We start from the raw sequence: 25,812 nt of genomic DNA on the forward strand, positions 1-25,812 counted from the left end.
GGACGTTCTGGGGGTTTGGGGGTGAGTGTGGGGTGGTGAGGCTGGTGCTCTCGAGCGGCGGGGAAGGGTTGTGTGGTTTAGTGTCTTTTATTTTGTTGGTCACAGGAACTGGGGGGGATTTATTTCTCTTTTTTATTAAAAAAAAATCTCCCTTGAAGTTTCATGGTTGGTCATTTTTTTCCCTGTTTATCCCCCTCCCCCTCTCGTTGTTTTGGTTTTTCGTTTTTTCGTTGTTGTTTTTTTTAATGCATACAGCACGCAGGAATTGGACACGCTATGGTAAACAAACTGCATTACCTGGTAGATATCAGTCTAATTGTCTAATCATTTGGTTTGCCGTGGGTTTTACCTCTCTCCCTCCCTTCCTTATTTTTTTAATTCATTAATTGGGTTTTGAAAATTATTGTTGTTTTGAAAAAAAAATTAAAACACACTAGAACATGCACACACACAGAGAGTTTAATTTTAGAAATTATTTCCCCCAAAGAAGGTGACTTGCATTGGTATGAATTTAACAAGCAGCCAAAGAGCCACTGGCTGACTTGGAGTCTGGAAGTCGCTTCAGGCCCAAAGGTTGGCACATAATGCTAGGTGGCCAAAAGAAGCTTCAAATTGCCTGCAATCAAAATTATTTATTTATCCCATTTTCTAATACATGCTGCCTTTCCTCCATGCAGGTTAAGGTACTGTACATGGCCCTCCAACCCACATTTTATCCTCACAAGATGCCTGTGAAGTAGGTTAGGCTGATAGATAATCTTGCTTCATGGCAAGATTTTTATTTTTTAAGGGATTTGAACTTGGCTTTCATTGGTTCTTGTTCAACACTCTTAACATATCCAAACTGAATTGTCAGAAAGCCTTGTTTGAGAGAAGCCCTGCCCTGTCTCAGAGCACAGTCAATCAACCTGCCTTGCAAATATGCCTGTAAAAGTTACTAGCCTCCCTTTCAGTTAACTAGCCTGCTGGGGACTGGCAGGGGAGGGTGTCAGGCATTTCTCAGCCTGCTTGCTCTCTGTTCTGGGCACAAAGGAGCGGGATAAGAAGATGCTCCTTCTCTGCTCCTCCCCTCCACCTGCTCTGCCAGCCAGAGAGCCCTTTGCCACTCACTGAGTTACAAACAGTTCCTGCTTGCCTGTCGCCACCACTGCCAGACAGGGTAGTGCAAGGTAGGCATAAAAGAAGAGTGGGGTGGGGGGTGCACAAAGCCACTGGCTAGCAAGAGAAGGAAAGTTCCACTTCCCCACTGGGCAAAAAAACCTCAGAGCCTCCAAGAAGGCAGGGAAAACGCCCCCAGTCAATGATGTCTGCTTGCCACTGGGGTATAAGTATAGGCCTCAAGCAGCACTCTTCCCCAACCTGCGGGGGGTGGGATCCAGATGTTACTAGGCTCCAGCTTCCATGCCAGCTCCCGGGGCTGCTGTGAGTTGCAGCCCAACAAAACAGCAAGTGGAGGCCACCAGGTCCACCCCCCAGATTGGCGTCTTCATGGAGGGCTAGATGTCTCTCTCCAGCCTTCCTCCTCTGTAAGTACTTTGAGCGTTCCTCCCACCCCTCAAATTTGCAGATGTGCAGGAAACTTGTTCTCTTAACACCCCCCATTACCAACTCAAAACAAATGAACAAAAAAAATTGTGAGCACTTTAAAAACATTTTATTTTATGACTTTACTTTTTACCCTTCCCCTCCCTATCCCCCCCCCAAAAAAATCCATGGAAAACACCATCCCATGAAGCAACTTCTGTGCGCTGTTACACCTGCGCTGTGACCCCAGCTGCCCCCCAGGGAAGGACAGCAACGGGCAGCCAGCAGGGTGGAGGTGGGAGTATTGGAAGGGAGGGACACTTTGATATGGGGTGGAGGAACAGGAAGGTGAGCCTATAGGGAAATACGAAAGGAGTTTCCCTTGTGCTGTGGCGTGGCACGGGGGCAGGGGGCAGAGGTTGGAGGGCTGAAGTTCCCCTCCTGAGTTAGGAGAACCCTGCCCGTGGGTAATTGGACTACAATTGCTTCCCCCTTTGAGTACCTTCCCTTTGGGTGGCTTGAAAGGGTCTGCCCTGTGATGGGCTTGGGCCTGCCAAGGTAGTGCTTGACCACACTGGCTGCCCTGGATCTTGTTCCCCTCCCCTGGGGTCCTGCTGCCGGCCCTCCATACTGCATGGCATGCTAGGATTGCTTTGGGCATGTAGCTTCTGTGTCCAGTTTTTATTTTCAAAGCATTTCTCTGGGGCTGAAACTAACACTCTGTGTCGCACACTGTCCACCCACCCCTTTCCTTTACCCTTCCTCCTCCTCCTCCTCCTCCACCTCCTCCTGCCCTTCTCCCACACTCTACCAGTCCCACCCCTCTTTCTGCCCTGCATGGCGTGCCAACTTCACAACTTGGCCATTTCAAACAGGAGCGCTGTAAGGTTACAATGGGGTTGCTGGGGGAGAAGCTGTGCTGAATCCAGGCGCATAGGTGTGGACATGTGTGTGCATGGTGAGAGGGACTATGAGCAGGCAGGCATCTGAGACAGTCTCTTCCTGCTTGGTGTTTAGGGTGTGTGAGTCTTGTGCGCATCAGCCCCACAGTTTAGGCATTAACTGCCCCCCCGCCCCACCCAGTTTGTCTTGAATCCTGGATGCAGGCTTAAAGACATCAGAGCAACTTATTATGCTGCTGGATCAGACCAAAGGCCTTACTAGTCCAGCATCCTGCTTCAGTGGCAACCAGGTGCCTCTGGGGGTGTCCACAAGCAGGGCTTGAAGTTCATAACCCGCTCCTGCTGTTGCTTCCCAGCTACTGGCACTGAGGTGTAGACTGTCTTTAAATGTGGAAGTTCTTTCACCTCACACATTCCCGCCCCCCCCCCCTTTGAAAAATATTTTTCCTGGCACAAAAGCATTTTGAAGTTGGAGATGGAGAAAAGGCCGCACAATTTATCCTGTGCGGAATCCTATGAGCACGAGGCCCCTCCAGATGTTGCTAGACTACATTTCCCATCATTCCTGAGCATTGGCCATGCTGGCTGCAGAGGCTGATGGGAATTGTAGTCCACCAATATCCCTCTCTGTAGAGCTGTGCCTGTGTCTTCCAATGTGTAAAGGTACTTCTGAAGAAGGGTTGTATCCAGTGATCATTCTACCCAGAGTAGACCCACTGAAAACATTGGCCAGTGACTAACTTAGATCCATTAATTCCAGTGAATCTGCTCTCTGTATAATTTACATTTGGATATAACTTCAGGCCTGTTCAGCAGGGAAGATGCACACACCAAATGCTGGACCAGCCAGGCACTTGTTATTGTGCTCTCATGTGTGTTTGGTATTTCACACATCAGAAGGTCTTAGGAGCGCAACTCCTGTGAACATGGCCCTGAGGATGTTTCTCTCTGTGTTTTTGTGTGCGTGTACTCAAGCACTACAAATTGTATACCACTGTCACATTTTTTGGAGTAGTCCAGCTCATTGATGACTAAATGAAGTTGTGGGTCTGTGAAGGGATCTTTGATCTCTTAGTCCATCTGTCCAAGCACTCCTACAGAAATGCAGCATTTAAGGATGTTTGAAGCAAAGCTGGTTAAAGCCATTTGAAAATTGTCTGTGTTTGTAGTAAGGACATGTGTGTGTCATATGTGAGAATTGCAGGCTCTTCTTTGGATCCTGCTGATGGGAGAGAACGATAGTGTGTAGGTTGAATATTTTGTTCAGGGAGGCTCAGTAGGGCTGAGGGGAATAAGCAGGGGAATAAGCCCTGGTGCAGGCGTGGATGGATCTTGTGGCCCTCCACATGTTCCTGGACTACAACTCCCATCATCCCAGGCCATGCTGTCCGAGGCTGATGGGAATTGGAATCCAGCAATACTTGGAAGTTGCATACTCCTGCAGGGTGTGAAGGCCTCAATGCAATTAACATGCATGTTTTAAAAATGCAAATAGCAGCTGGCTGGTGGTAGTGTTGGGGTGGGGGAAGTTGCCCTCCTGCTTTGGACCGGTGAAAAATCAGCACTGCCACCATCAGTACCATGAAGTTGCTGTTTGTGTCAGGAGGAACATGTTGACTGGTGCCTATGGAGGCTTTCCTCGCAGTACAAATTTCAGCTTTAGGAGAGGGGGAGATTATGCCAAAATGCCCGCTAGGCACTTGGCACAACAATCTGGGTCATGTATTAATTCAAGTGCTAATCAGTCCCTAATCAGCTAGCCTGGCTCTGGGTTAGAGAGAATTTGGGGCATATGAGAAATGTAGATCCCATGGTTCCTGTCATCCTGGTGCATCTAGAGACACTGGGAAGCGTGGGAACTACTTTAGGTGCCATTGCATGCTCAGGGCTACATTTGGGACCTAAATCCTGAGGCTGCCGTGATGGAGCTCTGGAAGCCCTCCTGGCTGACAACATCCCTTACCTCCCTGCAGTGAACATCTTGGTTTGCTGGGAGGCACAAATTGGATGAGTGGCAAGACAAGAGGTTTTCCCTCACCTGCTGGTTTGGTTCTTTGGTGCAAAACTGAAAAAATGAGAAGTGGTGCCTGAAGACCCAAGAGGCAGTTGCTCTGCCTGCTGTTTCTCTGACGTGCCCTTCCCATGGTTGATCTGTGCCGCCAAAGCTGGCGCTGGGAACACACACACAAACACAGTTCTCCCATCCTGCCTCACATGAGGCAGGTACAGTTGCCACGTGGGAAATAGAACATGGTTGCCTCAGAGTCTGGGAGAATCCCTGGTCTGTCCCCTTTCTGTCCATGGGACTTTGGTGGAAAGAAAGGTTGCCTCTGGCTTTATAAATCCGCATGGATTTCTTCCAGAAGTGAGCTTGCGGAGTCAGAGCAGGTGGGCATGAGAAACTGGAGGAGTTGTCTCTGCACAGAGATGTGTTTCCTCTGTGGGGGTGACTATGTGCATTCTTTCATCAATCCCTTGCTTTGCACATTCCCAGTTTCAGCTGATTCACCTTGCACAAGATTTTTTACACACTAGTCCCAACCGTCCCCATCACCGGCCTCCTCTAGGGTTGCCATCTAAGAATTGACTAACCACATTGCCTAGCAGTCATGATGGCTGTATATCACCTCCAGTAGGAGAGGTAGCACCTCCCTAACTTCCTCTTGCTGGGGAAGGAAGAGCATGAGAAGCCTGCGGTGCTCATGTTGTCACTGTGGGCGCCCCTGCCTGAGGGCATCTGCTTGGCCACTGTGGGAAAAAGGATGGTGGACTAGAGAAGCTCCCTTTGGCCTGATCCTGCTGCTTCAGGATCCTTCTTATGGTCTCATGTTCTCAACTCCCAGTTCCAAACATTGGGAACATATCATAGAATTGGAGGCCATCAAGTCCAGCACTCCCTGCTTGATGTGGGGAGCCCAGAGCTGGAGCATCCCCTGGCCAGTTTCTGCTTAGGGATCCCTATAATTCCCCCCCACCGTCACTTTCTTTCCAAGGACTGTTCTGGTGAGAAGCTCCCCACTGACATTCCCAGGACCCTGCCCCAAGGCTGATGCAGAGGAGTTGCCTGCCTTCAGCTCTGAACATGATTCAAATTTTTGCCTGGCAGCTTCAGTGGCTCTCAAGCAGCAGTAGGTCTGCCCTGGTTCTTTTTAAACTGGAGAAGCTAGCTGGGATTGGACCTGGCAACTTCTGCATGCAAGGCAGGTGCTCTTTCATTGTACTAGCCCCCCCACCCCTTGTTTCAGCAAAGGTCAGTGTGGGGCTGCAGGAGGGTCTGAGTGATAAAGAGACAAAGGCCTATGTGTGTAAAGTCCCATTTTGAATGCAATCCATTGATGCACCAAGTGAGAGTAGGAATGCATACGAAGTCTTTTGCCCTCGTGGGCAGCAGTAAGCAGAGATAGAACTGGGGGGCAGCCCCCCATTTCCTGGGACTGCTTTAAAGTGGCCTTTTGTGTCCTGAGGGAAGGTGGGAGCAAACAAGAAGAATCTGAGGAGGCCAGGAAGCTCCTGTGAATATTTTTGTATTGTTTGTTTATTCTACAATTTTAAATTGTGAACTGCCTTGGCAGGAAGGTGGCATAGAAATGGAACAATTAATAAAGAGGCAAACCAATCAAATAAAAAATCTTCTCTGTGAAGAAGGCAGGAAGTCACACACTGCCCATTGAGAATTCTCTTCCATTTAGCACCTACCCTGGGCACAGTTGTGAGTATGGCAGGAGTGTGTGTGTTTGTATGTATGTGGAAGATTCAGTTATCTGGAACATGTGAGTCATCTGGGACAGAGATTGGTCCTGTGAGGGTGGGGGTAAGCATCCTGCCACTTTTTTCTCTGTGTGGCTGGATCATCCATTCCTGGTGTCAGCCTGCTGCCTTTCTGAAGCCTCCCTGCCTTGGGAGGCCACACAGGGCAGGGCCTTAGGAGAGCTTTGTGCATGTGGGCCTATAACAGTTTGGAGGACAGATGGGTGGAAGGCCTTCTTTTCGGGGTGCTTGCACCTGGGTATGAAATGGCGAAACCCTTCTCCCCGGAAAACCTCCTCTAATTGCTGGGCCTGGCATCCATTCAGGGTGGGCGCCCATGTCCGACTCTCCTTAAGTGTGCTTTCAGTGTGTGCTGGGGGCCGTGCCAGGTGCTCTTGTTAGAAATGGCCAAGCAGGCCTCATCCTGCTCTCTCTGTCGCTCTGATTCCTCTACCTGGCCTTCTCCATTCTTTCTCTTCTCTCTCTTGCATGCCTGCTTTTGCCTGCTTCTCCTCTCTCTGTCTCCATCATCCGCCGCCGCTCTCCCACCTGCCCACCCACCCCATCTAACACGCATGGAGGCCACTTTGGGGCCTGATCCCTGCTTTGCACGGCTTCTGTCTCCATCTGAGTCTCTTCTCAGCCAATCTCTCTCTTCTCTTTCTCTCTCTTTCTGATGATTAATTAATTAATTAATTGAGAGTCATGATTAATGCTAGCTGATAATTAACTCCTGTTGTACTAATAGTGTACTAATTAAAGACTGTGTTGATTGTTCCTACTAACTGCCATTTTTGTGTCTGAACTTTTAAGTTTGTCCGAGGAGACTGCCCCAAATTTTTTTACTCGAACATCCTCCCCTCTCCCCCCCCCCACCTTTGCTGCCTCCCACCCCCACCCCATCCCAGCCTGGTTAGGCTTCCCTCGTTCTCTCCAGGGTTGCTCTGCTAAAAGGGGTGGGTGAGGTGCAGGTAACAGGCTCTTAACTGGGGCTCACAAAACAGGCAAGTTAGAACTTTGCATCAAATCATCTCTCTTTCTGGGGGTGGCACTTGCTCAGGAAAGCGAAGGAGTATGAAATGTATTTGCTTCAGATGAGAGTGGGTTAGGCCCCATGTGTGGGAACCAGGGCTCATGGGTCCTCTATGCCCAGCTTTGTAGGCTTTTGTGGGCAAGGAAGGCAGAAGAGGGCACAGATTGCAGTGACCAGGTTTACTTTTCTGGAAACAGAAAAGGTTCGAGGCATCATAGACAGCCAAAGACCCTGGGGTAGGGTTGTAGTTTGCCTCTGGCGTGTACAAGAGCACTCTGCACACCCCAAAATCCTCCCACTTGGAAACTCAGCTCCCTCAAGACATGATCCTGCTCAGACAGAAACATCGCCTGCTTCCCAGAAGGAGGCACCCTCCAAAGCTCAGCTCCTCTGGAGCCCATCCTTCCTTCTGGTACTTATCCTAGGCCCAATCAACCCAGAGGCTGTTTGCTGGGGCAGATCCTGTCCCTCCAGGGCCTCAAGAGTGCTGCTGGGCCCTGTGCCTGACCCTTGACTTGCCTAGGAAGATCCTGCTCAGTGAGGCTGACCTTGGGGACCCTTGGAAAGGCCGGAACTGATTGGCCCTTCTTGTCCAGTGCCTGCCGCCTGTGTCCCAAGATGGGTTGCAGTGTCCACACAGGGGGAGCCTGCTTCCTGATGCACATAACACATGGCAAAACCAACATGTATGTGTGTGGTCTTTCACACATGATGGTGGGGTGGTGATTCTCAGTCCTGCATCTGTGTAGAGAACGTGTCACGCACAAAGGAGGCCTCCAGCTCTCATGCCTGCCTCTCTCGTGATTGTGCACAGGCGCCCGTCAGGCCCCAATTCTTTAGCCTTCCTGTGTTTTTAGTGTGCAGTGAAGGAAGGTAGAGAGCTTGGAGGAGCTACAGCACTGGCATCTTGGGCTTGTTTTGAGGGGAGGCCAGCGCTGGGTGGAGGTCTTACTTACAGAGTTTGTGGGAGTTTGACAGGGCTATGGGCATTGCCTGTTTCAAAAAAAGGGGGGACTTTGCATCTGATGCAGCCGCCACCCAGTCGCTCCCTTCTCCCCCCACCCCCACCCCGTCCACATTCTAACCTCGTTTGCATGTTGTTGTACTGACTAATTACTAATGAGCTCCTCCTCCCCTCTCCCCTCCCTGCTCCACCCTCTCCCCTCTCTCTTCCTCACTTGTCTCACTGGGAAGGAGAAATGTCCTATGCGGGAAGGGGGTCTCCAGTCTGGCCGCCCTTGATGCTCACGCTCACCCACCCCTCCCCAAATGCAACCCTCTACCACATGCGCACACATGCTCCTGAGCTTGCCAAGAGACATCTCTGCGGCCTCTCCAGCTCAGCTTCCTCTCACTCTTGCCCTTTCTACTACACAAGGCTTGATGGTTCAAGTGGAATCATAAAAGGATGAAGGGGAGCCCATTGCCTCCTCCACCAGCTGCATGCACCCACTCAGCCTCAGTCCAGTTCAGTTGGGCGTATTGCAACAGGGGCTGGACTAGGCTCTGAGGTTCCATCAGCACTGGACCCCAGGAAGCCGCCTTCTCTGCTGGGGTTCCCCCTGCCCAGTCTAGTTGGCGGTGCAATTCTGGTGCCAATCTGGAGCCGAAGGACCCGGTGGGCAGTCAGATGTCCCTCCCAGCTGTACTACATCCAGGTATTTGGTTTTTCATCAGAAGCAGTTTGCTGTTTTTGCCTGTAGGTCTGTCACTCCTCCTGGATTACAGTTCAGGGGAGGTATTTGTTGCTCGGCATTGCCCTCTGCAGGGTCAGGTTGTCACTGCAGGCAAGCGGCATGTGCAACCCTTTGACGGCTGGTGACTGAGGATGGCTGGTGACCGAGGACCATTCACACGTTACGTTCTTTTGATACGCCTGTATTCTATGTGCTGCCGATACTGTGAGGTTTGGTGTTTTGGAAAACATGCACTCCATAAAGGCAGACACGATGGGGAACTGCCTCTCAGCATCCCGCTTTTTCTGTTGGATGGAACTCAGACTTCATAGCCAGGATGGCTTAATGCTGCAGTCCCCCTGCCTATATCTCAGCATACTTATTTTCAAGACTGCAATCCTCTTCCTTCATTTCTTTCTGAGAAATAAAATTACATTTAGCACAATTATACTTGAAACAAACAAGCAAGAAGCACCAACATATACATCAACAAAGATAAATTTAAAATATCCTTTATTTAAATAGAGGGGGAAATTACAACATCTCAAAATAAATTCTTTCTTTTTCCAGCTTTCTTTTATATAATTTGCTTTTTTTATAAGTGACTAAATCACCACATATGATAGAAACTTTTTGTGCGATTTCTCAAGAACTGTTCTTTTCCTTGAAACTTTATGTTTTGCAATATGTAGATTTATTTTAATTTAATCAACAAATTGGTCAATTAAATTACTTAAAGCCCACAGAGATGAACTGACTTGAACTCTGGAGGTGAGTTGATTTGAATATTAAGCTATCAATCCTTATAGAGACTTGTAGATGGTTTACCACAAATATAAAACAAAATACATGAAAAACTAAAGGGCAGTGGCAATTTTTAAACAATTACCAAAGCACCCAATCAAAAAATTGCGGAGCACTATGGAACTTGCAAATTTTGCAAGAAAGTGGATGTAAGACGCAGCTTGAATCCACTTCCAGGCTCTGGCTTCCCCCGGCTTTGTGCTCTCCAGATGTTTTGGACTACCATTCCCCTCAGCCTCAGTGGACACGGATAGGCTGTTCTATGTAATCCTGTGCTTTGCCCTTGGCATAGTATTCTGGATTATCAGAAACAGAATTGTGGAGTTGAAAGGGACCCAAAGGGACATCTAGAGCCACCTCCTGCAGTGCAGGAATCATAGCTACAAAATCCCTGACCTGATGTCCATCCAACCTGTGTTCAAAAATCTCCAATGAAGGAGAGTCTGCCACCTTCTAAGGGAGTCCGTTCTATGTTGCACAGCTCTTACCTAGTGTTCTTCTTCTTTCTTTAGCGATCACTCGTAATTTTTAGTCAGAATAGGCTTTCGTGTCATTTGATTCCATTGGCTCAGGTCTTTCCCTCTGGAGTAGCAGAAAAAAAGCTTGCTCCGTCTTCTATGTGGCAGCCCTTCAGATATCTGAATATGGCTATCCTATCACCTTGTCAGTCTTCTCTTCTCCAGGCTAAACATCCCCAACTCCTTCAGCTGTTCTTCATAATCCTTGGTTTCCAGACCCTTCATCATTTTGGTTGCCTTCCTCTGCACATATTGTGGGGTTTACAGCTCCCCACCCTGCTGATGACCCTTTGCATTTTAAGTACCTGCACCTGAGATGCAAAGACACACTCAGGGTCAAGTGCAGTTTAGCCCTGAGATCACCTCAGTGCTCCAGACAGAAGAAACGTCTACATTTCACACTAGTCTACATTGATCAGTCAAGAGTTCCACATGAGCCTCTGTCACAAAGGTGGCCCACAGCTTTTCTGCCTGCTCCACTTTGACTTTTGCCCTGTTTGAACCCTTGTAGAAATGGCATTTGAACAAGACAGTTTCCCTTTAAACAGCAACAAGCATAGTCCATTTCTATGGAGATGAAGAGAAGAGTCGGCTCCAAACAAAAGCCCCCACCAACCCATCCAGTGCTGAAATTTTAAAAACATTCTGCAGATTGTAGATAGTGCTTAATGCTCTGTGGCATTAAGGCTGTGGAACTGTTTAAGTGGAAAGCTCTCTTACAGACCTAAATGTTCAAGGGAGTGCCTTGGTGGATCAGACCACAAAGTTCTACTCCAGTATCCTGTCTCTAGTAATGGGAAATCCAGATATACATCTGGGAAGCCCCCAAGCTGGGTGCAAAGTGGAGAACTATTCCCCGTTGGTAGCCCTTGGCAACTGGCAACTGGAGATGGTCACTAGTGAGAAGGATGTTGGAGGTGCATTATGGGGTGTGTTGTTATTATATCATTAATTTACTATCCAACTTCCTACAAAATAATGAATCCTGTTGCACCTAAAAGTCTGACAAATTTATTATGGCAGAAACTTTTGCAGCCGCTTTCGTCTGGGCCACCTTTTGCCTCCCACATAACACAGCATTCTGTGAGAGAGTGTGCATGACATCCATGATGCAGGTCAGTCTTAGAAGACTGGAGGAAAGGCTGCACCAGCTGCCTTGTCCTGATTGAAAGAGGGATCTGCCTATGCCCCTCTCCTTTGCCTTTTCAAGTGCCCCCTTTGGCATCCATTTAGACCTCCTCTGGAGTCATTAACACCTCATTAGCTCAGCCCCAGGCAGTTTCCCTGCCTCCATTTAGAGGGCCTTAGTGCTCCTGGAACTGCCTGTAAATGCTTCTTGCCTGGTTGTTTTAAGTGTCAGCAGCAGGAGGAGTTATTGTTTTAAGTGGTTAAGCACTGACCCCGTCCCCCTCAATTAAACTCTTTGCTCGCCTCCTCACTGCCTGAGCTTTCAGTTTCCTGCTCTTTTCCAGCATTTCAGGACAAGCTCTTTTCAGTCAAATCCACCTCACCAGATGTCTGACTCTACTAGAAAGGGAGTCAGTCCATCAAAAGCAGAAAAGAACTGTGGCACCTTAAAGCAGCACAGACACCCGGTGCCCCTTCAGATGTTTTGGAATGCAAGTTCCCATCACCCCCCAGTCAGCACAGAGCACGCCATTTTCGCCATTAGCTGGGAGAATTGTGGGGGGTTTTTTAAAGAAGAAAATAGCAGACATAAGGAGACCCTAAGCCCCCCCACTAAGGTCACAGTTTATTTTATTTGTTTAACAAAATTTATAAGCTACTTAGATAGCAGTGAAACCTCCAAGCATATTTAAAAATAAAATCAATTTAAAAAACAGTTTTTAAAAACTATTACAGTTAACAGCAACATCTTTGCACCTGGAGCCTAAATTGTGAAGCTCTGTGCCTATGGTGTATGTTGGAAAGGAAGGTTCTTTTTTCACCAGGGCAAATAGGCATTTGGGTGCAGGGCCTGATCTTGGTTGGGACCACAGCAGAGGGCAAATGGGCAAAGTCCCCATCAGGATCCTGGTACAGATGAGGACCCCCACTTAGCTCCATAATTCACACCATTACTAATGGGCTGGATGGTATCACTGGTCAATATGTCCAGCCAAGGAGTGTCAGGAACAGCAACACCTTGGCTTTTCTTTCCCTGTTTAGCCTTGCTGCCTGGCTCTTCCTTCTCTGCAGCTGTCAGTTCTTCTAGCTAAATGCTGTTTGGATTCATCATAATTGGCCTGACGTTTGGGAGAGTTTAAGGGTTGAAGAGTTGACCTGAGCGCTAGTCAGATTTTTGTAACGGAAATTGGTGCCCCTCTGCTGTTCTCCTTCTCACAGACCCTCAAGGGATCTGGGTTTTGGGAGAGCAGTGTGACATTTTTCCTCGGCTGGTAAAAGCCTGAGAGGAGTTCACTTGGGGCATGAGGCTTTTTTGGGCTGGCTGAAGCTCACCTGGACAGGGGCTGCTGAAGGATTGAGCTAAGCTGACTTGCTATTTTTTATGTGGGAGCTTCTACAAGTCAGAACGTCCAGGCACTGATGTCACTCAGCCCCAGGGAAGCTGTGCCATTGGACAGAGCATTGTGCTGTTGCACTTGTGTCCTGCTCATGTGTGGCTTCCCATAATGGGCATCTGGTTGGTCCCTGTGTGGCGAGAGTGCAGGACTAGATGGGCCCCCTTTGGCCTGATCCAGCTGCTGCACGGCTTTTCTGATGTGGTTGTAATCCTTCTAAACACAAGGATTACCTCCTAATCAAGTTATGTAGCTCCAGAAGCATTCCTAGCAGACCAGGGTATTGTGGGGGGACATTAAGACTGCAGCCATTAGGGTGAGCTGTTTGTTCTCCTCTCTTTCACTTCATCAGGTTCCACATTTTTATTTATCTAAGCTGCTGTTACCAGAGAGATGGCGAGTCTGGAAATCTAAGCAAGTTCATATCGCACCAGTTCAGGCGGAATATAGAAAGCTGCTCTCCTGCCAGGTTTATCTGGCCCAGTATTGTCTCTCTGCTCTCCAGAATCTCAGGCAGAGAAGGGCTTTTCCTGCTTGATCCTACTTGGACCTGGGACCTTCTCCATACAGAGCAGGCGCTCTCCCACTGCCCTGTGGGTGAGAGGCGGCCTGCAGGTCTTTATTCTGCACTGTCTTGATAACCTTTAATGTGGCTTACAGTTTGGCCAGCCCCTTCTGCCCTGCTCCATACATCAGGGACCACTCAGCTGCACCTTTTGCACCTGCTGAAACCTGCGCCATGGGCCCATTGCCTTTCCTGGCCTAGGAATGCTACCACCAGCCCATGTGACCTTTGGTTTGTGCAAAGGCACAAGAACCAAATGGTCCACTCATGTGCTAACCATTTCTGCAAGTACTCTTACTTGTGACACTCAGCCCTGTTGGATATTAGCAATAGCCTTCTTGATAATTTGGCCCAGGTAATCAATAGCAGGGATGTGGGTGGCACTGTGGGTTAAACCACAGAGCCTAGGTCTTGCCGATCAGAAGGTCGGCGGTTCAAATCCCCACCATGGGGTGAGCTCTCGTTGCTCGGTCCCTGCTCCTGCCAACCTAGCAGTTTGAAAGCACGTCAGATCAATAGGTACCGCTCCAGCGGGAAGGTAAACGGTGTGTCTGTGTGCTGCTCTGGTTCGCCAGAAGCGGCTTAGTCATGCTGGCCACATGACCCGGAAGCTGTACGCCAGCTCCCTCAGCCAATAAAGCGAGATGAGCGCTGCAACCCCAGAGTCGGTCACGACTGGACCTAATGGTCAGGGGTCCCTTTATCTTTACCTAATCAATAGCAGAGCATCATTATGGATTAATCCATGTTGCAAACCAGTGCTTTCTGTAAGAAAGAATCAAGAGGCAGCGGCTAGGTTCACACTTCACAATAATGGTGCTGGTGTATTTTGCCTTGTTGCCACACTCCAACTCTTCACTGGTCCCAACCAGAGAAAGAAGGCAGGACATTGTAGTTCATCCTGGCTGCCCATGGTATCTGAATTCTGGAGATGCTGGTTTCTCCCTTACAAACCAGAACTTGCAGGCCAGCAACCAGCCATGGTTCAAGGATGGCTTGCAGTCCGGCTTCTTAGGGAGCAACAAGCCATGGTGACTCCAGGTTTGGGCATCATGAGAAACCAAAGTTAATCAGTCTGTTTCTGGGGTCAGAGTCACCAGGCAGCATCCACAACAACCCATGATAAGCCATTTTATGACATGTGAATGTGGCCTCTATCTTTCCAAGTCCCTCATCACCGAAGAACCAAATGAACAGAACTTCTATTTATCCTCATCAGATGTACTCGGACAGAAGGTTTAGATGCTTCTTGCTTACAGCTTCCACAAGTGGTGGAAGGTTGAAGGCAACCTTTGCTTTGCAGAAGAAAGTGCTGGAGACGCCAATAATCTATTGATTTACAAGTATGTGGGTGGAGCAGGTATAACGGAGGTGGAATAGCAAGCAGGCAGGCAAGTAGTGTTTAGACCCTTATAGCATCCATAGTCCTATATCCCCCTCACCCCAACCCCAGCCACAGTATCAGCTCTTCACTAGCCAAATCCAGCAGTCTTTCAGGCTTTGTCACAGCCTTCACCAACTGGCTGGGAGTGATGGGAGCTGTAGTCCAATAATATCTGCCGAAGGCTGTTTTATCAGATACACTCTGAGTGAGATGGACCTTGGGCTAGATCCAGAATGGAGAGGCAAGGCTTACTTCTTGTAATAACCAGCTTGCCCACTTCCCCTCCCCAGCGGAATGAAATTGGCTGATGCTTTCAAAGTTTCTTTGGGGGTTCATTAAGGCTTAGAGGATCCATAGGGCAAATGCATTAGTGGGGGAAAATCACTTGGGAACCCACCCAGTAATGTTCTCAGTTTCTTCAAAACCAAGCAAATAATAATGAAACACAGGAGAGGAAGCTACCTGCAGCTGAGCCCTCTGAGGAGGAGGAGGAGGAGGAGGAGGCTGCAACCCACAATCCATTAACATTGCTGTGTATTTCCGTGGAATTTCAGCAAAGCTCCTAAATGGTTTGTGGTCTGCAGCCAAAGGAATAAAGCCAATCTCGTTACTATAAATAAAAAGGCAACAATTGCCACATAACAAACAAGAGGCAAGTTATCTCTCAGCTGTTTTCAGAGGGCCTCTTGTCTTAAAATTTCCCCAGAACAAAAGGGGCTTGCAAATGAGTCTAACTGGGATTTAGGCTCCTAAGAGTGGCTGCTTTTATTTGTTGCATTTATAAGTTGCTCTTCCTGGGAAGGACTCAAAAGCTGCTTCTGATTCCCAGGCGCTTTGTTGCAACTAAACCTGCTTAGCTTTAGCAGTGAGTAAATAAATAACAGGCTTGTGGCATTGATTTGCCTTTGGGCCTGTTCTCTGAGTAATGAGTAGGACTCAGGGATACGTGCCGCGGAGGTGCTGAGCCTGGGCCCAGCACAGATATTGAGCCTCAGCACCTTTAAGCCTTGAGCTAGAGACCTCCAAACTGGGACCCTTGGAAGCAGCAGCCCCTGAGTCACATTGCCCTGAGTTATCAGCCTCCTTTACACCAGGGCATCATGCTTCCCATTGCCTGTGTGCTACTCCAGGCAATGTACAATGCAGGAGTCAGTGGAACGGCAATGGAACCCTAGCCTCCAGGCTGGAGGACTGCCCCTTTAAGACCCTCCTGCAAGAAGCTTAGGGTGGGGAGAGGCCTTAGCTGAGCACCAGACTGTAGCCCTCTTGAGTCCATGGGAATCCTGGAAATTACAAGCCACTTAACTTGACATCTGGTCTGGTAATACTGGTAGAAGAACAAGCCTTGCTGAAGCAAAACCAGCATGGCATATGCAAGGATAAGCCCTGTCTCACTAACCTATCAGAGTTATTTGAGAGTGTCAACTACCATACAGATAGAGGCTATGCAGTTGACATAGTGTACCTGGACTTTCAAAAGGCTTTCAACAAAGTAGCTTACCAAAGACTTCAGAGAAAGCTTAGCAGTCATGGAGCAAGAAGAGAGAGCCTCTTGTGGATCAAGAACTGGTTAAGTAACAGGAAACTGTTACTGGAATATATGGACAATTCTCCAAATGGAGAGATATAGGGAGTACATGCACTTTTTATTCATAAATCGGGAGTTCAGGGTGAGCTGTAAGGTGGACAACCTAAGCTTGCTGATTATAGTAAATTGTTCAGGGTCGTTGAAACAAAAAAGGATTGTGAATAACTCCAAATGCAGTGTAAAGTGATGCATGCCAGGGCAAAAAATCTTAATTTCACATGCACACTCATGGGGTCTGAATTGGCCGTGACTATCCAGGAACAAGACTGTTGAGGTTGTAGTGGATAGTTCAATGGAGATGTCAACCCAGTGTGAGGCAGCTGTGAAAAAGGCAAATTCCATGCTAGGGATCATTAGGGATGGAACTGAAAATAAAACTGCCGATGTCATCATGCTGTTACACAAATTATGGTGCAGCCACATCTGGAGTACCTTGACAATTCTGGTCACCGCTCCTCAAAAAGGATATTGTTGAGTTGGAAAAAAAAGGTTCAGAAAAGGGCAACTAAAATTATGAAGGGAACTGATGAGGAAAGACTGTAGCATTTGGAGCTTTTTAGTTTAGGGGTACAGCAAGTGAGAGGAGACATGATAGAGGTGTACGAAATTCTGCATGGTGTGGAGAAATTTGATGTGGAGAAAAGGACAGAAAAAAGTTTTTTCTTCCTTTCTTGTGGACTCAATGAAGATGAATGTTGGAAGATTCAGCAGAGGAAGGCCTTCATGTAGCATATAGTTAAACTATGGAATGTGCTCTCGCAAGAGGCAATGATGGCCACCAACTTGGCTTTAAAAGGGGATTGGGCAGATTGATTCGTGGAGAATGAGGCTATTGGTGGCTACTAACCCTGTTCTGCTTCCACTGTTGGAGGCAGTATGTTTATCAATGCCAGTTGCAAGGTAGAATGCCTAGGGTCATTGTTCTTTATGTGTTCAAGCGAACACAGGAAGTCCTCCATGGCCAAGGATGCTAATGGTGCCTACAGAAAACCCCAATCCCTGCACCTTCCTAGTGTCCATTCCCTCAAGTCTGGAGCTTCAGCAATGAAGTAGCCCAGAAGGGGGAGTTGCATAGGAGCTGGAGGGTCCCAGCCAGGCTTAGATCTGGACAGGTGCTTCCATGCTTCTCCTTCCAAGTCTAATGGAGCACTTGACAGCTGCTCTGAAACTCCTTCCTGGTTCACCATCTCCTCTGCTCATGGGACCCTGGGGGAGATGAGGGTAGTGGCTTGAGAACTGACCAGTAACCTATGTCAATGTTGAGACCACCTTCAGTCTTGGGTCTGGGATGTCCAGACCCAAAAGTTCCTTGGCAGTGTGGAATTCACCTGTAAGGTCCTGCTCCCTTGCTCCTCCTCTGAGGGGAACCCTGACACCCAGTCTTGTAAGATAAGCAGCTGAGTCATTTTGGAGATATTTGCCTCCTTTAGAAGCTGTTAGAAAAGGTACCCAAAGCAGCCTGAGCTGCTGCTGCTGCAACATTCATTCCCAGTTTACAAATTCCAGCTGCCCACGTCTGCAAGTCTTCAGCAGAGACTTCTTTATTGGAGCTGGTTCGAAATCTGTAGTGCTTAAGAGGAATGGAATAAATGGCTAAACTGAAATCTTCTTCCAGTGTGGAAAAAAAATGTCAGTGGCTGCCAGGGCTGTTCTATCCCCATGCAAAGAAGCTGCCAGTTCTGTGCTCCAAAGGAAGCTAACAAAGTGAATACACATTTGGAGGAGATGCCTCTTTGAAACCTGAGTTAGGGCAGGGTTTGGAGCAGTTCCAGCCCTTTGTTTAGGTCAGCTTTTGTTCAAGGCAGGTGTTCAGCAACAAGTAGGGAGGGGGCTGCAACAAAACATTACAGTGCTCCTGTTGAGGGTCCCAGCTAGCCGACCAAGACCTTCTTCCAGGGCACTCCTCAATTCAATAAACTGCTTTGAGGGTTCCAACTTATTTATGCACAAAAAGTGTATAAATTTTACAACCAGCTTGATTGTAAAAAACAAACAAACCTCAAAGCAGTTTACTACAAGTGCCACAATAATGGGACACACCCACAAACCCCGGGATACGTTTGATATAACAAGTTGGAGGATTTTAGCAAGAAGTTACAGGATATGTTCTGATGGGAAGATGAGGCAGTGTGGCCACCCCAAAACTTTTGCAGGCGCAAATGGTATTGAAAGCACTTCATGTATCATCACCCCGATACCATTGCAAACACAAATGAGGAATGCACACACACACAAAAGGACTTCTGGAGGGGCCCACAGAGCATCTGCTTGGCACGCAGAAGGTCCCAAGTTCAAGTCTCAGCAGCAGATGCAGGTAAGGCTGTCAAGAAAGACTACCTGCCTGCAACCTTGGAGAATCATTGCTGCCATTGTGGTGTGTAGACAATGCTGAGCTAGATGAACCATGGATCTGACAGAGGATAAGGTAGCATCCTGCATAAGGAAGACCTTTGACTTTTTCCATTGGCCCTGAATGTGCGTTCAACAGCAAATGGGATTCCCATGAGCCACTGGGGTGTTTTTAATGTATTATTTTTTATATATAGGTATTCTGTCATTTCTTTAAGGAGCTGGAAGTGGTCACATAGTTCTCCCCCACCCTGTTTTACCTTCACAACAACCCTGTGAGGTAGCTTAGGCTGAGAGAAGGTGACCCAGTGAGCTCCATGACCAAGTAGGGATTTGCACCCTGGCCTTGCAGGTCCTAGTTCGAAGCTGCAACCCTGATCCCACACCAGCTGTGGCTGCAGCTGCTTAGTGCTGCGGCTGTTGTTGAGGAAGAAGGTCCTTGCTCCTTGTTCATGGCCAGGCTGACGTCCCAAAGGAAGGTCAGCAGGACACACACAACAGTCTTGGGAGCAGTTCAGGGTGCAATGGGAGGGTATAGGCAGATGTTGCCATGCCTGTGACTGAGGAACCCCCTAAACCACTGGTTTTCAACCAGTGTGTCATGCCACCCTGCGGTGCCTGGAAAGATAGTCAAGGGTGCCTCGGGCAACACTGGCTCCTGTCCTTCTTTCCTTTCCTCCCTCCCTCTGATGCCCTCTTGCGTCTCTGCCTCACAAAGGCTTGCACAGCTGTTTGTTGCAGCAGCCATGGCTACAAGCTCCCCAGGCGAATGGTGCCTCTGGGGCTGGGGAGGGGGTGCTTCTCAGGCCCCTGTGGGGTGCAGGGGGGCAGCTCAGAGACCAGGGGTGGCAGCAGCAGCTTCCTGGAGGACTCCCAAGGAGAGGGGAGAGGAAATGAGGCTGAGGGAACACTCTTTAAGGTAGGGTGTTCAAAAAGGGGTGGGAAGCTGCCAGCTCTGCAGGCAAGGGTGACATAACTGGGCTTCTAAGCCCCACAGGGGTGCCGCAGTGTGTAGTTGGTCAAGGGAGCCATGGACTCAAAAAGGTTGAAAACCTCAGCCCTGAACAACTGCAAATGGCTTTAGCGGGGTTCAGGCTGCACTTCCAAATCAGTTTTTGAGCCACTTCTCCAAGCAAGAGACTGTGAGGAACCAAGAAAGACCCAGAAATCTGTAGCAGCTCATTCTTGGCAGAATTCAAAGCAACAGTTCCTCCAGGAGAGCCGCTCAATCGACCTTCAAAACTAGTTTAAATTGCAACCTGCTTCACACTCTCTTCTTTCAAAAAATGCCCCATGTAATTCTTTTCTTCTCCCAGGTAACTCTGGAGTCCTTTCCTGAACAGCCAGCTGAAATGGGTGCTCCCTGGTTGGCGGAACCATCATGGCGCTGGGTGGTGGCATGATGATTGGGGCAAGAGGGGGAGGGACTACGCAGCCAAAACATGGACTCAGAAGCTGCCATCAATTGACTCAACAGGGGGCAAAGCAGCAGTGGCTGCAAGACTGCCCCTGCCCTGTCCCCAACTGGACCATCAATCCTTGTGCAGATTCTTCTCCCCTTTCACCCTTCTGCCTGCCTCACTCCTCCTCCTCCCCCCCCCTCTCTCTCCTCCCACCCTCCATCAGAACAAAAGTGCGGTATTTCTCCAGAAAGACAATCAGACATAAAAATGAGTCAGCAGCTCCTCCTCTCCCCTGCCCTGCCAAGTCTCCCCTCTTCTCCCCGCCAGATCCCTCGTTGGTTAACACTCTGTTGTCTCCTTGTCTCCCCAACCCCGACCCCTCCCCCCAACCCCTGCGCTCACGACGGACAGGTGACCATCTCTGTGGATGGGATCCTCACCACCACCGGCTACACCCAGGAAGACTACACCATGCTGGGCTCGGACGACTTTTTCTACATTGGGGGCAGCCCCAATACGGCCGACCTGCCTGGGTCCCCCGTCAGCAACAATTTCATGGGATGTCTCAAGGATGTGAGTCGTGGGGTGGGGTTGGGACTGGTGGGTTGGGGTGGCTCAGGGTTGGAGGGTTAATCCCCATAGAGCGTATGTAGATTACTTTTGACGTAAGGAGCCTCCTTGTTGGGAACTGAAACAAGCTGCCTTTCCATCTTGGGGACCCTCAGAGAGGATGTGGTGGGGACCTTGGGAAGAGGGGGAAAGGATTGAAGGGCTCTGTGTGTCCCTTGGTCTCTTGCACAGGTGCAAAGTTGATGCTGTAGAACTGAAGGGAGCCTTTGGTCCTTAAACATTGGTGGACTCCAGCTCCTAGCAGCGGCAGCAGCATCCCTGGCCACTGGCCACATGGTCAGGACAGATGGGAACTGGAATCCTACAGCACTAGGACGACCCCTTTAGGTTTCCCACTGCTGGCCTAGGGAACAGAGCATCTCTTGAGGCTGCAAATGAAATACTGTGCAGTCACATCTTAAGCATATTTAACTTGGGTGATTTCAGTCATCCTCAGTGTGTGAACTCAGGGCTTATCCGCATTTACCTTTTGCCCCGCTCTTTCCAGGCACAGGTCCACGCTTTGAAGCTCTGTGTCCAAGTGCTCATTATTTAGCCTCAGAGCTTCCCCCACAAAACCTGCTCTTTAAAGCTGAAGCACAATAAACGGCCATTTGGGTTTTCCATGGATTGCCATTTGCTCTGATGCAGTGGTAAAGAGCAGGTTTGTGCAGGGAAAGCTCCAGAGGAATAATTAAAAAAAAGAGCGCTCAAACATGGAGCACAGACTTGTGGCTGGAAAGCACGGAGGAAAGGTAAGTGTAGACCAACCCTCATATTCTCAGTGGAGAGGGTCTTCTCTTCAGAAACTGTGGGATTGCATTATGGCTTCACTCACTCCACAAGAAGCTCATGGTAGCAGACAGAATCCCCTCTCTCCCCTTCTATGTTCATATCAACCCTGTGAGGTAGCTTAGGCTGAGAGGAGGAATCACTGGCCCAAGGTAAAACCCAGTGTGCTTTGTGTCTGCATGGGGACCTGAGCCCCGCTGGGTTTTCCCCAGTCTGACCCTGCACCAAGGGTCAAAGTGATCCCCTGGTCAACCCTCCTGAGAGCAGGGGGAACACATGCCAAAGTGGCCAAACTACAGCCCTCTAGATGGGTTCTCAACGGCTTTACCATCAGCTGTTCTGCATTGTTCTAAAGTATGTGTGACCATTGTTAAATTCCCCATTGTTTAAAATTAGGGTTAAAAAATATATTCATGGTCAAATTTGAGAGGCAAACAAAGAACCTTTGGCATCACAGAACCACAGGACTCCACAGGTCATGTCAAACAAATCCACAGGCAGCATTCCCTGGTTGCTCCCCATCTTCCTTCCCTCCTCACCTCTCTCTCTTTGTCAAATCACAAGATGGTGGAGAGCTGGCTCATGTCAAGGTGTAACAAAGCTCACCGTGTCCTGTTGACCCTGCCTGCTTCTCCGATCCCTTTGCAGGTTGTCTATAAGAACAATGACTTCAAGCTGGAACTGTCGCGCTTGGCCAAGGAAGGGGACCCCAAGATGAAGATCAATGGGGACCTGGTCTTCCGCTGTGAGAATGTGGCGGCCCTCGACCCGGTCACCTTTGAGTCCCCCGAGGCCTACATCTCACTGCCCAAGTGGAACACCAAGAAGACGGGCTCCATCTCCTTTGACTTCCGCACCACAGAGCCAAACGGGCTGCTGCTCTTCAGCCACGGCCGGCTGCAGCCGCCCAAGGAGGGCCGCTCCGAGCGCCTGCACAAGGCTGACTACTTTGCCATGGAGCTCCTCGACGGCTACCTCTACCTGCTGCTGGACATGGGCTCAGGGGGCATCAAGATGCGGGCCAGCAGCAAGAAGGTGAATGACGGCGAGTGGTGCCATGTGGACTTCCAGCGCGACGGGCGCAAGGGTGAGTGGGCTCTGTTGCCACCTCAGGTGCTGGGGACGCGCTTGTGCCTGATCTTGGTCCTGTTCAGTTTGGAGCTGGGTGGGGTCATCAGAAGGGCCTGGCTGCCAGATGAGAGCAAAGGGGGCCCATCTGGTCCAACACCCTCTTCTCACGCCAGCTGCCCAGCTGCCTCTTCTGGGAAGCCCGCAATGAGGACCTGAGAGCCACAGCTCCCCATTACTAGCAGCAGCTGGTCTTCCAAGGTACCTTGCCGCCTCTGACCCCATAGGCTGCCTGTGACTCCTTGGCCACTGGGGTGTCACACAGCAGTGGGGGCTTTCCAGCAACAATTGCCCTTCCCTCACTGGCATATAAAGTGGGAGGGGAGTTATGCACAGGGTCAGAGAAAGCAGCATTCCCCAGAGGGATGGGGGCAGCACTTCCCTTTGCTGCAGCACAGTGATTGTCAGGGATGCCTTCTTACTGCTGGGAACCTACAAGAAAGAGAATCTTGTAGGAAGAGAGATGCCCCTTTTGGAATATCTGGAAAAAAAATAGATGAAATCATGAGCAGGATTCCAAATATGAGCAGTGGTGAAATGGAAGAATGTGTTTTAGGTGAAATGTTTATTAGAATGCAGTATGTAAAGGGCATGGGATTAAGAACAGCACAGAGGGAAAGATGGGAAGTCAAAGTTTAAAGAGAAATGTCTGACAAATTTAGAATCAAATTTATGTAGAGATTTAAAAATTTAATAAACATTTGACAAAAAAGAAGAAAGAAGCCAGTGGGAAGCAAGGGAGGAAAAACTATGGGGGGGGGCACTGGGAGAAAGTGGGGCGTGCTCACTTCAACGAGAGAGGAGGGCCTAATGATGAACTAAGCCCCAGCCTTCCCCAAGCCTCCTCTCAAGGAAGAAGAGGGGTCTTGGGGCACTAAAGCCCCCCATGGGCTGCTTCCTGCTGGCCCCTCTTATTTAGGCTGGATTTCTTATCCTTTCCTTGGTGCATTGGGATGGTGGGGAGGTGTAGGTGGGCAGCAGGCAGGCTTGGCAGGGGGGCACCAACCTGCTGCTTTTCATAGCATAATGAGAGGGCTGTCCCCATAGTTTTTCTGACTGGGGTAAACTGTTGGGCCATGCAGCCCCAGAGGAAGAGAGATGCCAGTGTCAGTTGGGGGGGGGGCAGTCCGTGAGCCAGACTTTGTGGGGTGACCTCTCCTGCTTCCCCTCCTTGCAGGCTCCATCTCTGTGAACAGCCGCAGCACGCCCTTCCTGGCCAGCGGGGAGAGTGAGATCCTGGACCTGGACAGCGAGATGTACCTCGGGGGGCTTCCTGAGAACCGCCTGGACCTCATCCTGCCCCCTGAGGTGTGGACAGCCTTCTTGAACTATGGCTACGTGGGCTGTGTGAGGGACCTCTTCATTGACGGGAAGAGCCGTGACGTGCGGCGCCTGGCCGAGGTGCAGAGCGTAGCTGGCGTCTCCAGCTTCTGCTCCCGAGAGACCCTCAAGCAGTGCAGCAGCTCCCCGTGCCGCAACGGAGGCCTCTGCCGGGAGGGCTGGAACCGCTTCATCTGCGACTGCGTGGGCACCGGCTACCTGGGCCGGCTGTGCGAGAGAGGTGAGGGGGCCCAGGGCCCAGAGGAGGCAGAAGGAGTGCCGGAACCAGCTGAGCTTCCTTTTGCTGAGCTTCAGCATGAGCCAAATCTTTGACCCTGTGCAAGAGGGGTGAAGGGAGGCCATGCTTGCCCAAAGTTGGCCAAAGCACCCAGAGGGCACCAGGTGGGCAAAGACTGGCGCAAGCAGTAGCCGGAGCCTCTTTCAGACAACTCGTTCGTTGAGCATTCATCCTGTTTGAAGAGAGATTACATAATGTTGTCTGAAGTCATCCCCTGACTTCCAGGTCATTTCCTCACCACTTTTCATACTGCAACATTCCTCTTGGTTTTGTTGCCCGAGGGGTCTGCCCCCTCCACTTTCATGGTGCAACCTGAATTGGTCCATGTGCAAACCACTCATCAAACTGCAAAACTGGAAAGGTCTCTGAGTGGCTGGGGGGCCTGTAAAGAATTCTTAACCAGTGGGTTGTGTTGTTGTTGTTATTTAATGCCATTCTGAAACAAGCAGCATTTTTGATGCTTCACACTTCGCCCTGGCATGACGTGAAAAGGGTACTTTCCTCCATATGTGCTGGAGAAATCGTGGTGCATCTTTTCAGGGGATGCACCTTCTTGCTATCTGCCTTTTTAAAAGAACCACCCACATGAAAAATGACCAATCTGCAGGGGGACCTGCGAGAAAATGTTGCATTGCAGAGGAGTGTGTGCCCCTCTTCAGGCTTCCAGCCAGCCAGCTATGCTCTCTTCCAGAATATTCCAAACTGCCCCCCATGCCACCTTTGGTTTTCTAGGCTCCTGCCCCATGAATTGCAATTCAGCATTCTCTGCACACAGAGCATGCACTGTCCTCACTGGGCTATTTTGAGGGCTCTGAATATTTCCTTCCCTCCCCAGAGATTGTATTTTCTTCTTCTTGGGGTTCTTCCAGGCCTGCTTCCCCTTGTGCAGCCCTTGCTCTGCAGGCAAAGAGCCCCTGGTTCAATCTCTGGCTGAATCTCCCATTGTAAAAGAATCAGGGGTGATCAGGTGGCGGGGGTGGGTGGGCTCTTCAGCAGAGCCTCCTCCAGACTGTGTGGCAGCTTCTATGCTACCATCATCTCTGGCCATTGGCCGTGCTGGCTGCTGAGGCTGCTGGGAGTTGTAGTCTGAGAGTCTCTGGAGGACCCCATGTCAGCTTCCCCTGGAGTGGGTGAGGTGGACATGGAGCCTGGCCTGTTCCTAATCCCTCTTCCTTTTCTTGGATCCTCTCTCCCCTCCCTTCTCTCTCTGTGTCTCCCCTCCCCACCAACAGAGGCCACAGTGCTGAGCTATGACGGGAGCATGTACATGAAGATCATGCTGCCGACGGTCATGCACACCGAGGCTGAAGACGTCTCCCTCCGCTTCATGTCGCAGCGAGCCTACGGCTTCATGATGGCCACCACCTCCAAGGAGTCGGCTGACACTCTCCGCCTGGAGCTCGATGGGGGCCAGATGAAGCTCACAGTCAACCTAGGTAACCAGCTGGTCAGAATCCGGCAGGATCTGTTCCTCTCCGTCTGCCCAGAGAGCCCCCTGAGGCAGTGCTGGGGCGCAGGCAACACCTTAGAGGGTGGTCAGACGCAGCAACGGCGCTCTGGTGGGGGTGGGCAGGCTCCATTAAACGTGTTTCCGCAGGGGGTCCTTCTCAGGGAGGAATCTTCGTGCCATCGAAATGCAAAATCCACATG

At 49.8% G+C, this 25,812-nt stretch overlaps 1 protein-coding gene across 31 annotated transcripts in view; it reads left to right on the forward strand.

The window, feature by feature from the left end:
- Window positions 1–25,812, forward strand: part of NRXN2 (neurexin 2) — a 345,498-nt gene that overhangs the window by 152,251 nt on the left and 167,435 nt on the right. For 26 of the 31 annotated variants that reach the window (XM_083716391.1, XM_083716397.1, XM_083716392.1 and 23 more), the window contains 5 exons: window positions 256–279; window positions 20,427–20,588; window positions 22,065–22,503; window positions 23,722–24,105; window positions 25,395–25,598. In XM_083716391.1, coding sequence (XP_083572517.1) covers window positions 256–279; window positions 20,427–20,588; window positions 22,065–22,503; window positions 23,722–24,105; window positions 25,395–25,598 — 1,213 coding nt within the window. The remainder of the gene's footprint in view (window positions 1–255; window positions 280–20,426; window positions 20,589–22,064; window positions 22,504–23,721; window positions 24,106–25,394; window positions 25,599–25,812) is intronic. The other 5 variants (XM_083716396.1, XM_083716401.1, XM_083716412.1 and 2 more) reach the window with 1 other exon arrangement.

Source organism: Podarcis gaigeae (assembly GCF_964106915.1).
Source record: "Podarcis gaigeae genome assembly, chromosome: 16".
NCBI classification, from domain to species: Eukaryota; Metazoa; Chordata; class Lepidosauria; order Squamata; family Lacertidae; genus Podarcis; species Podarcis gaigeae.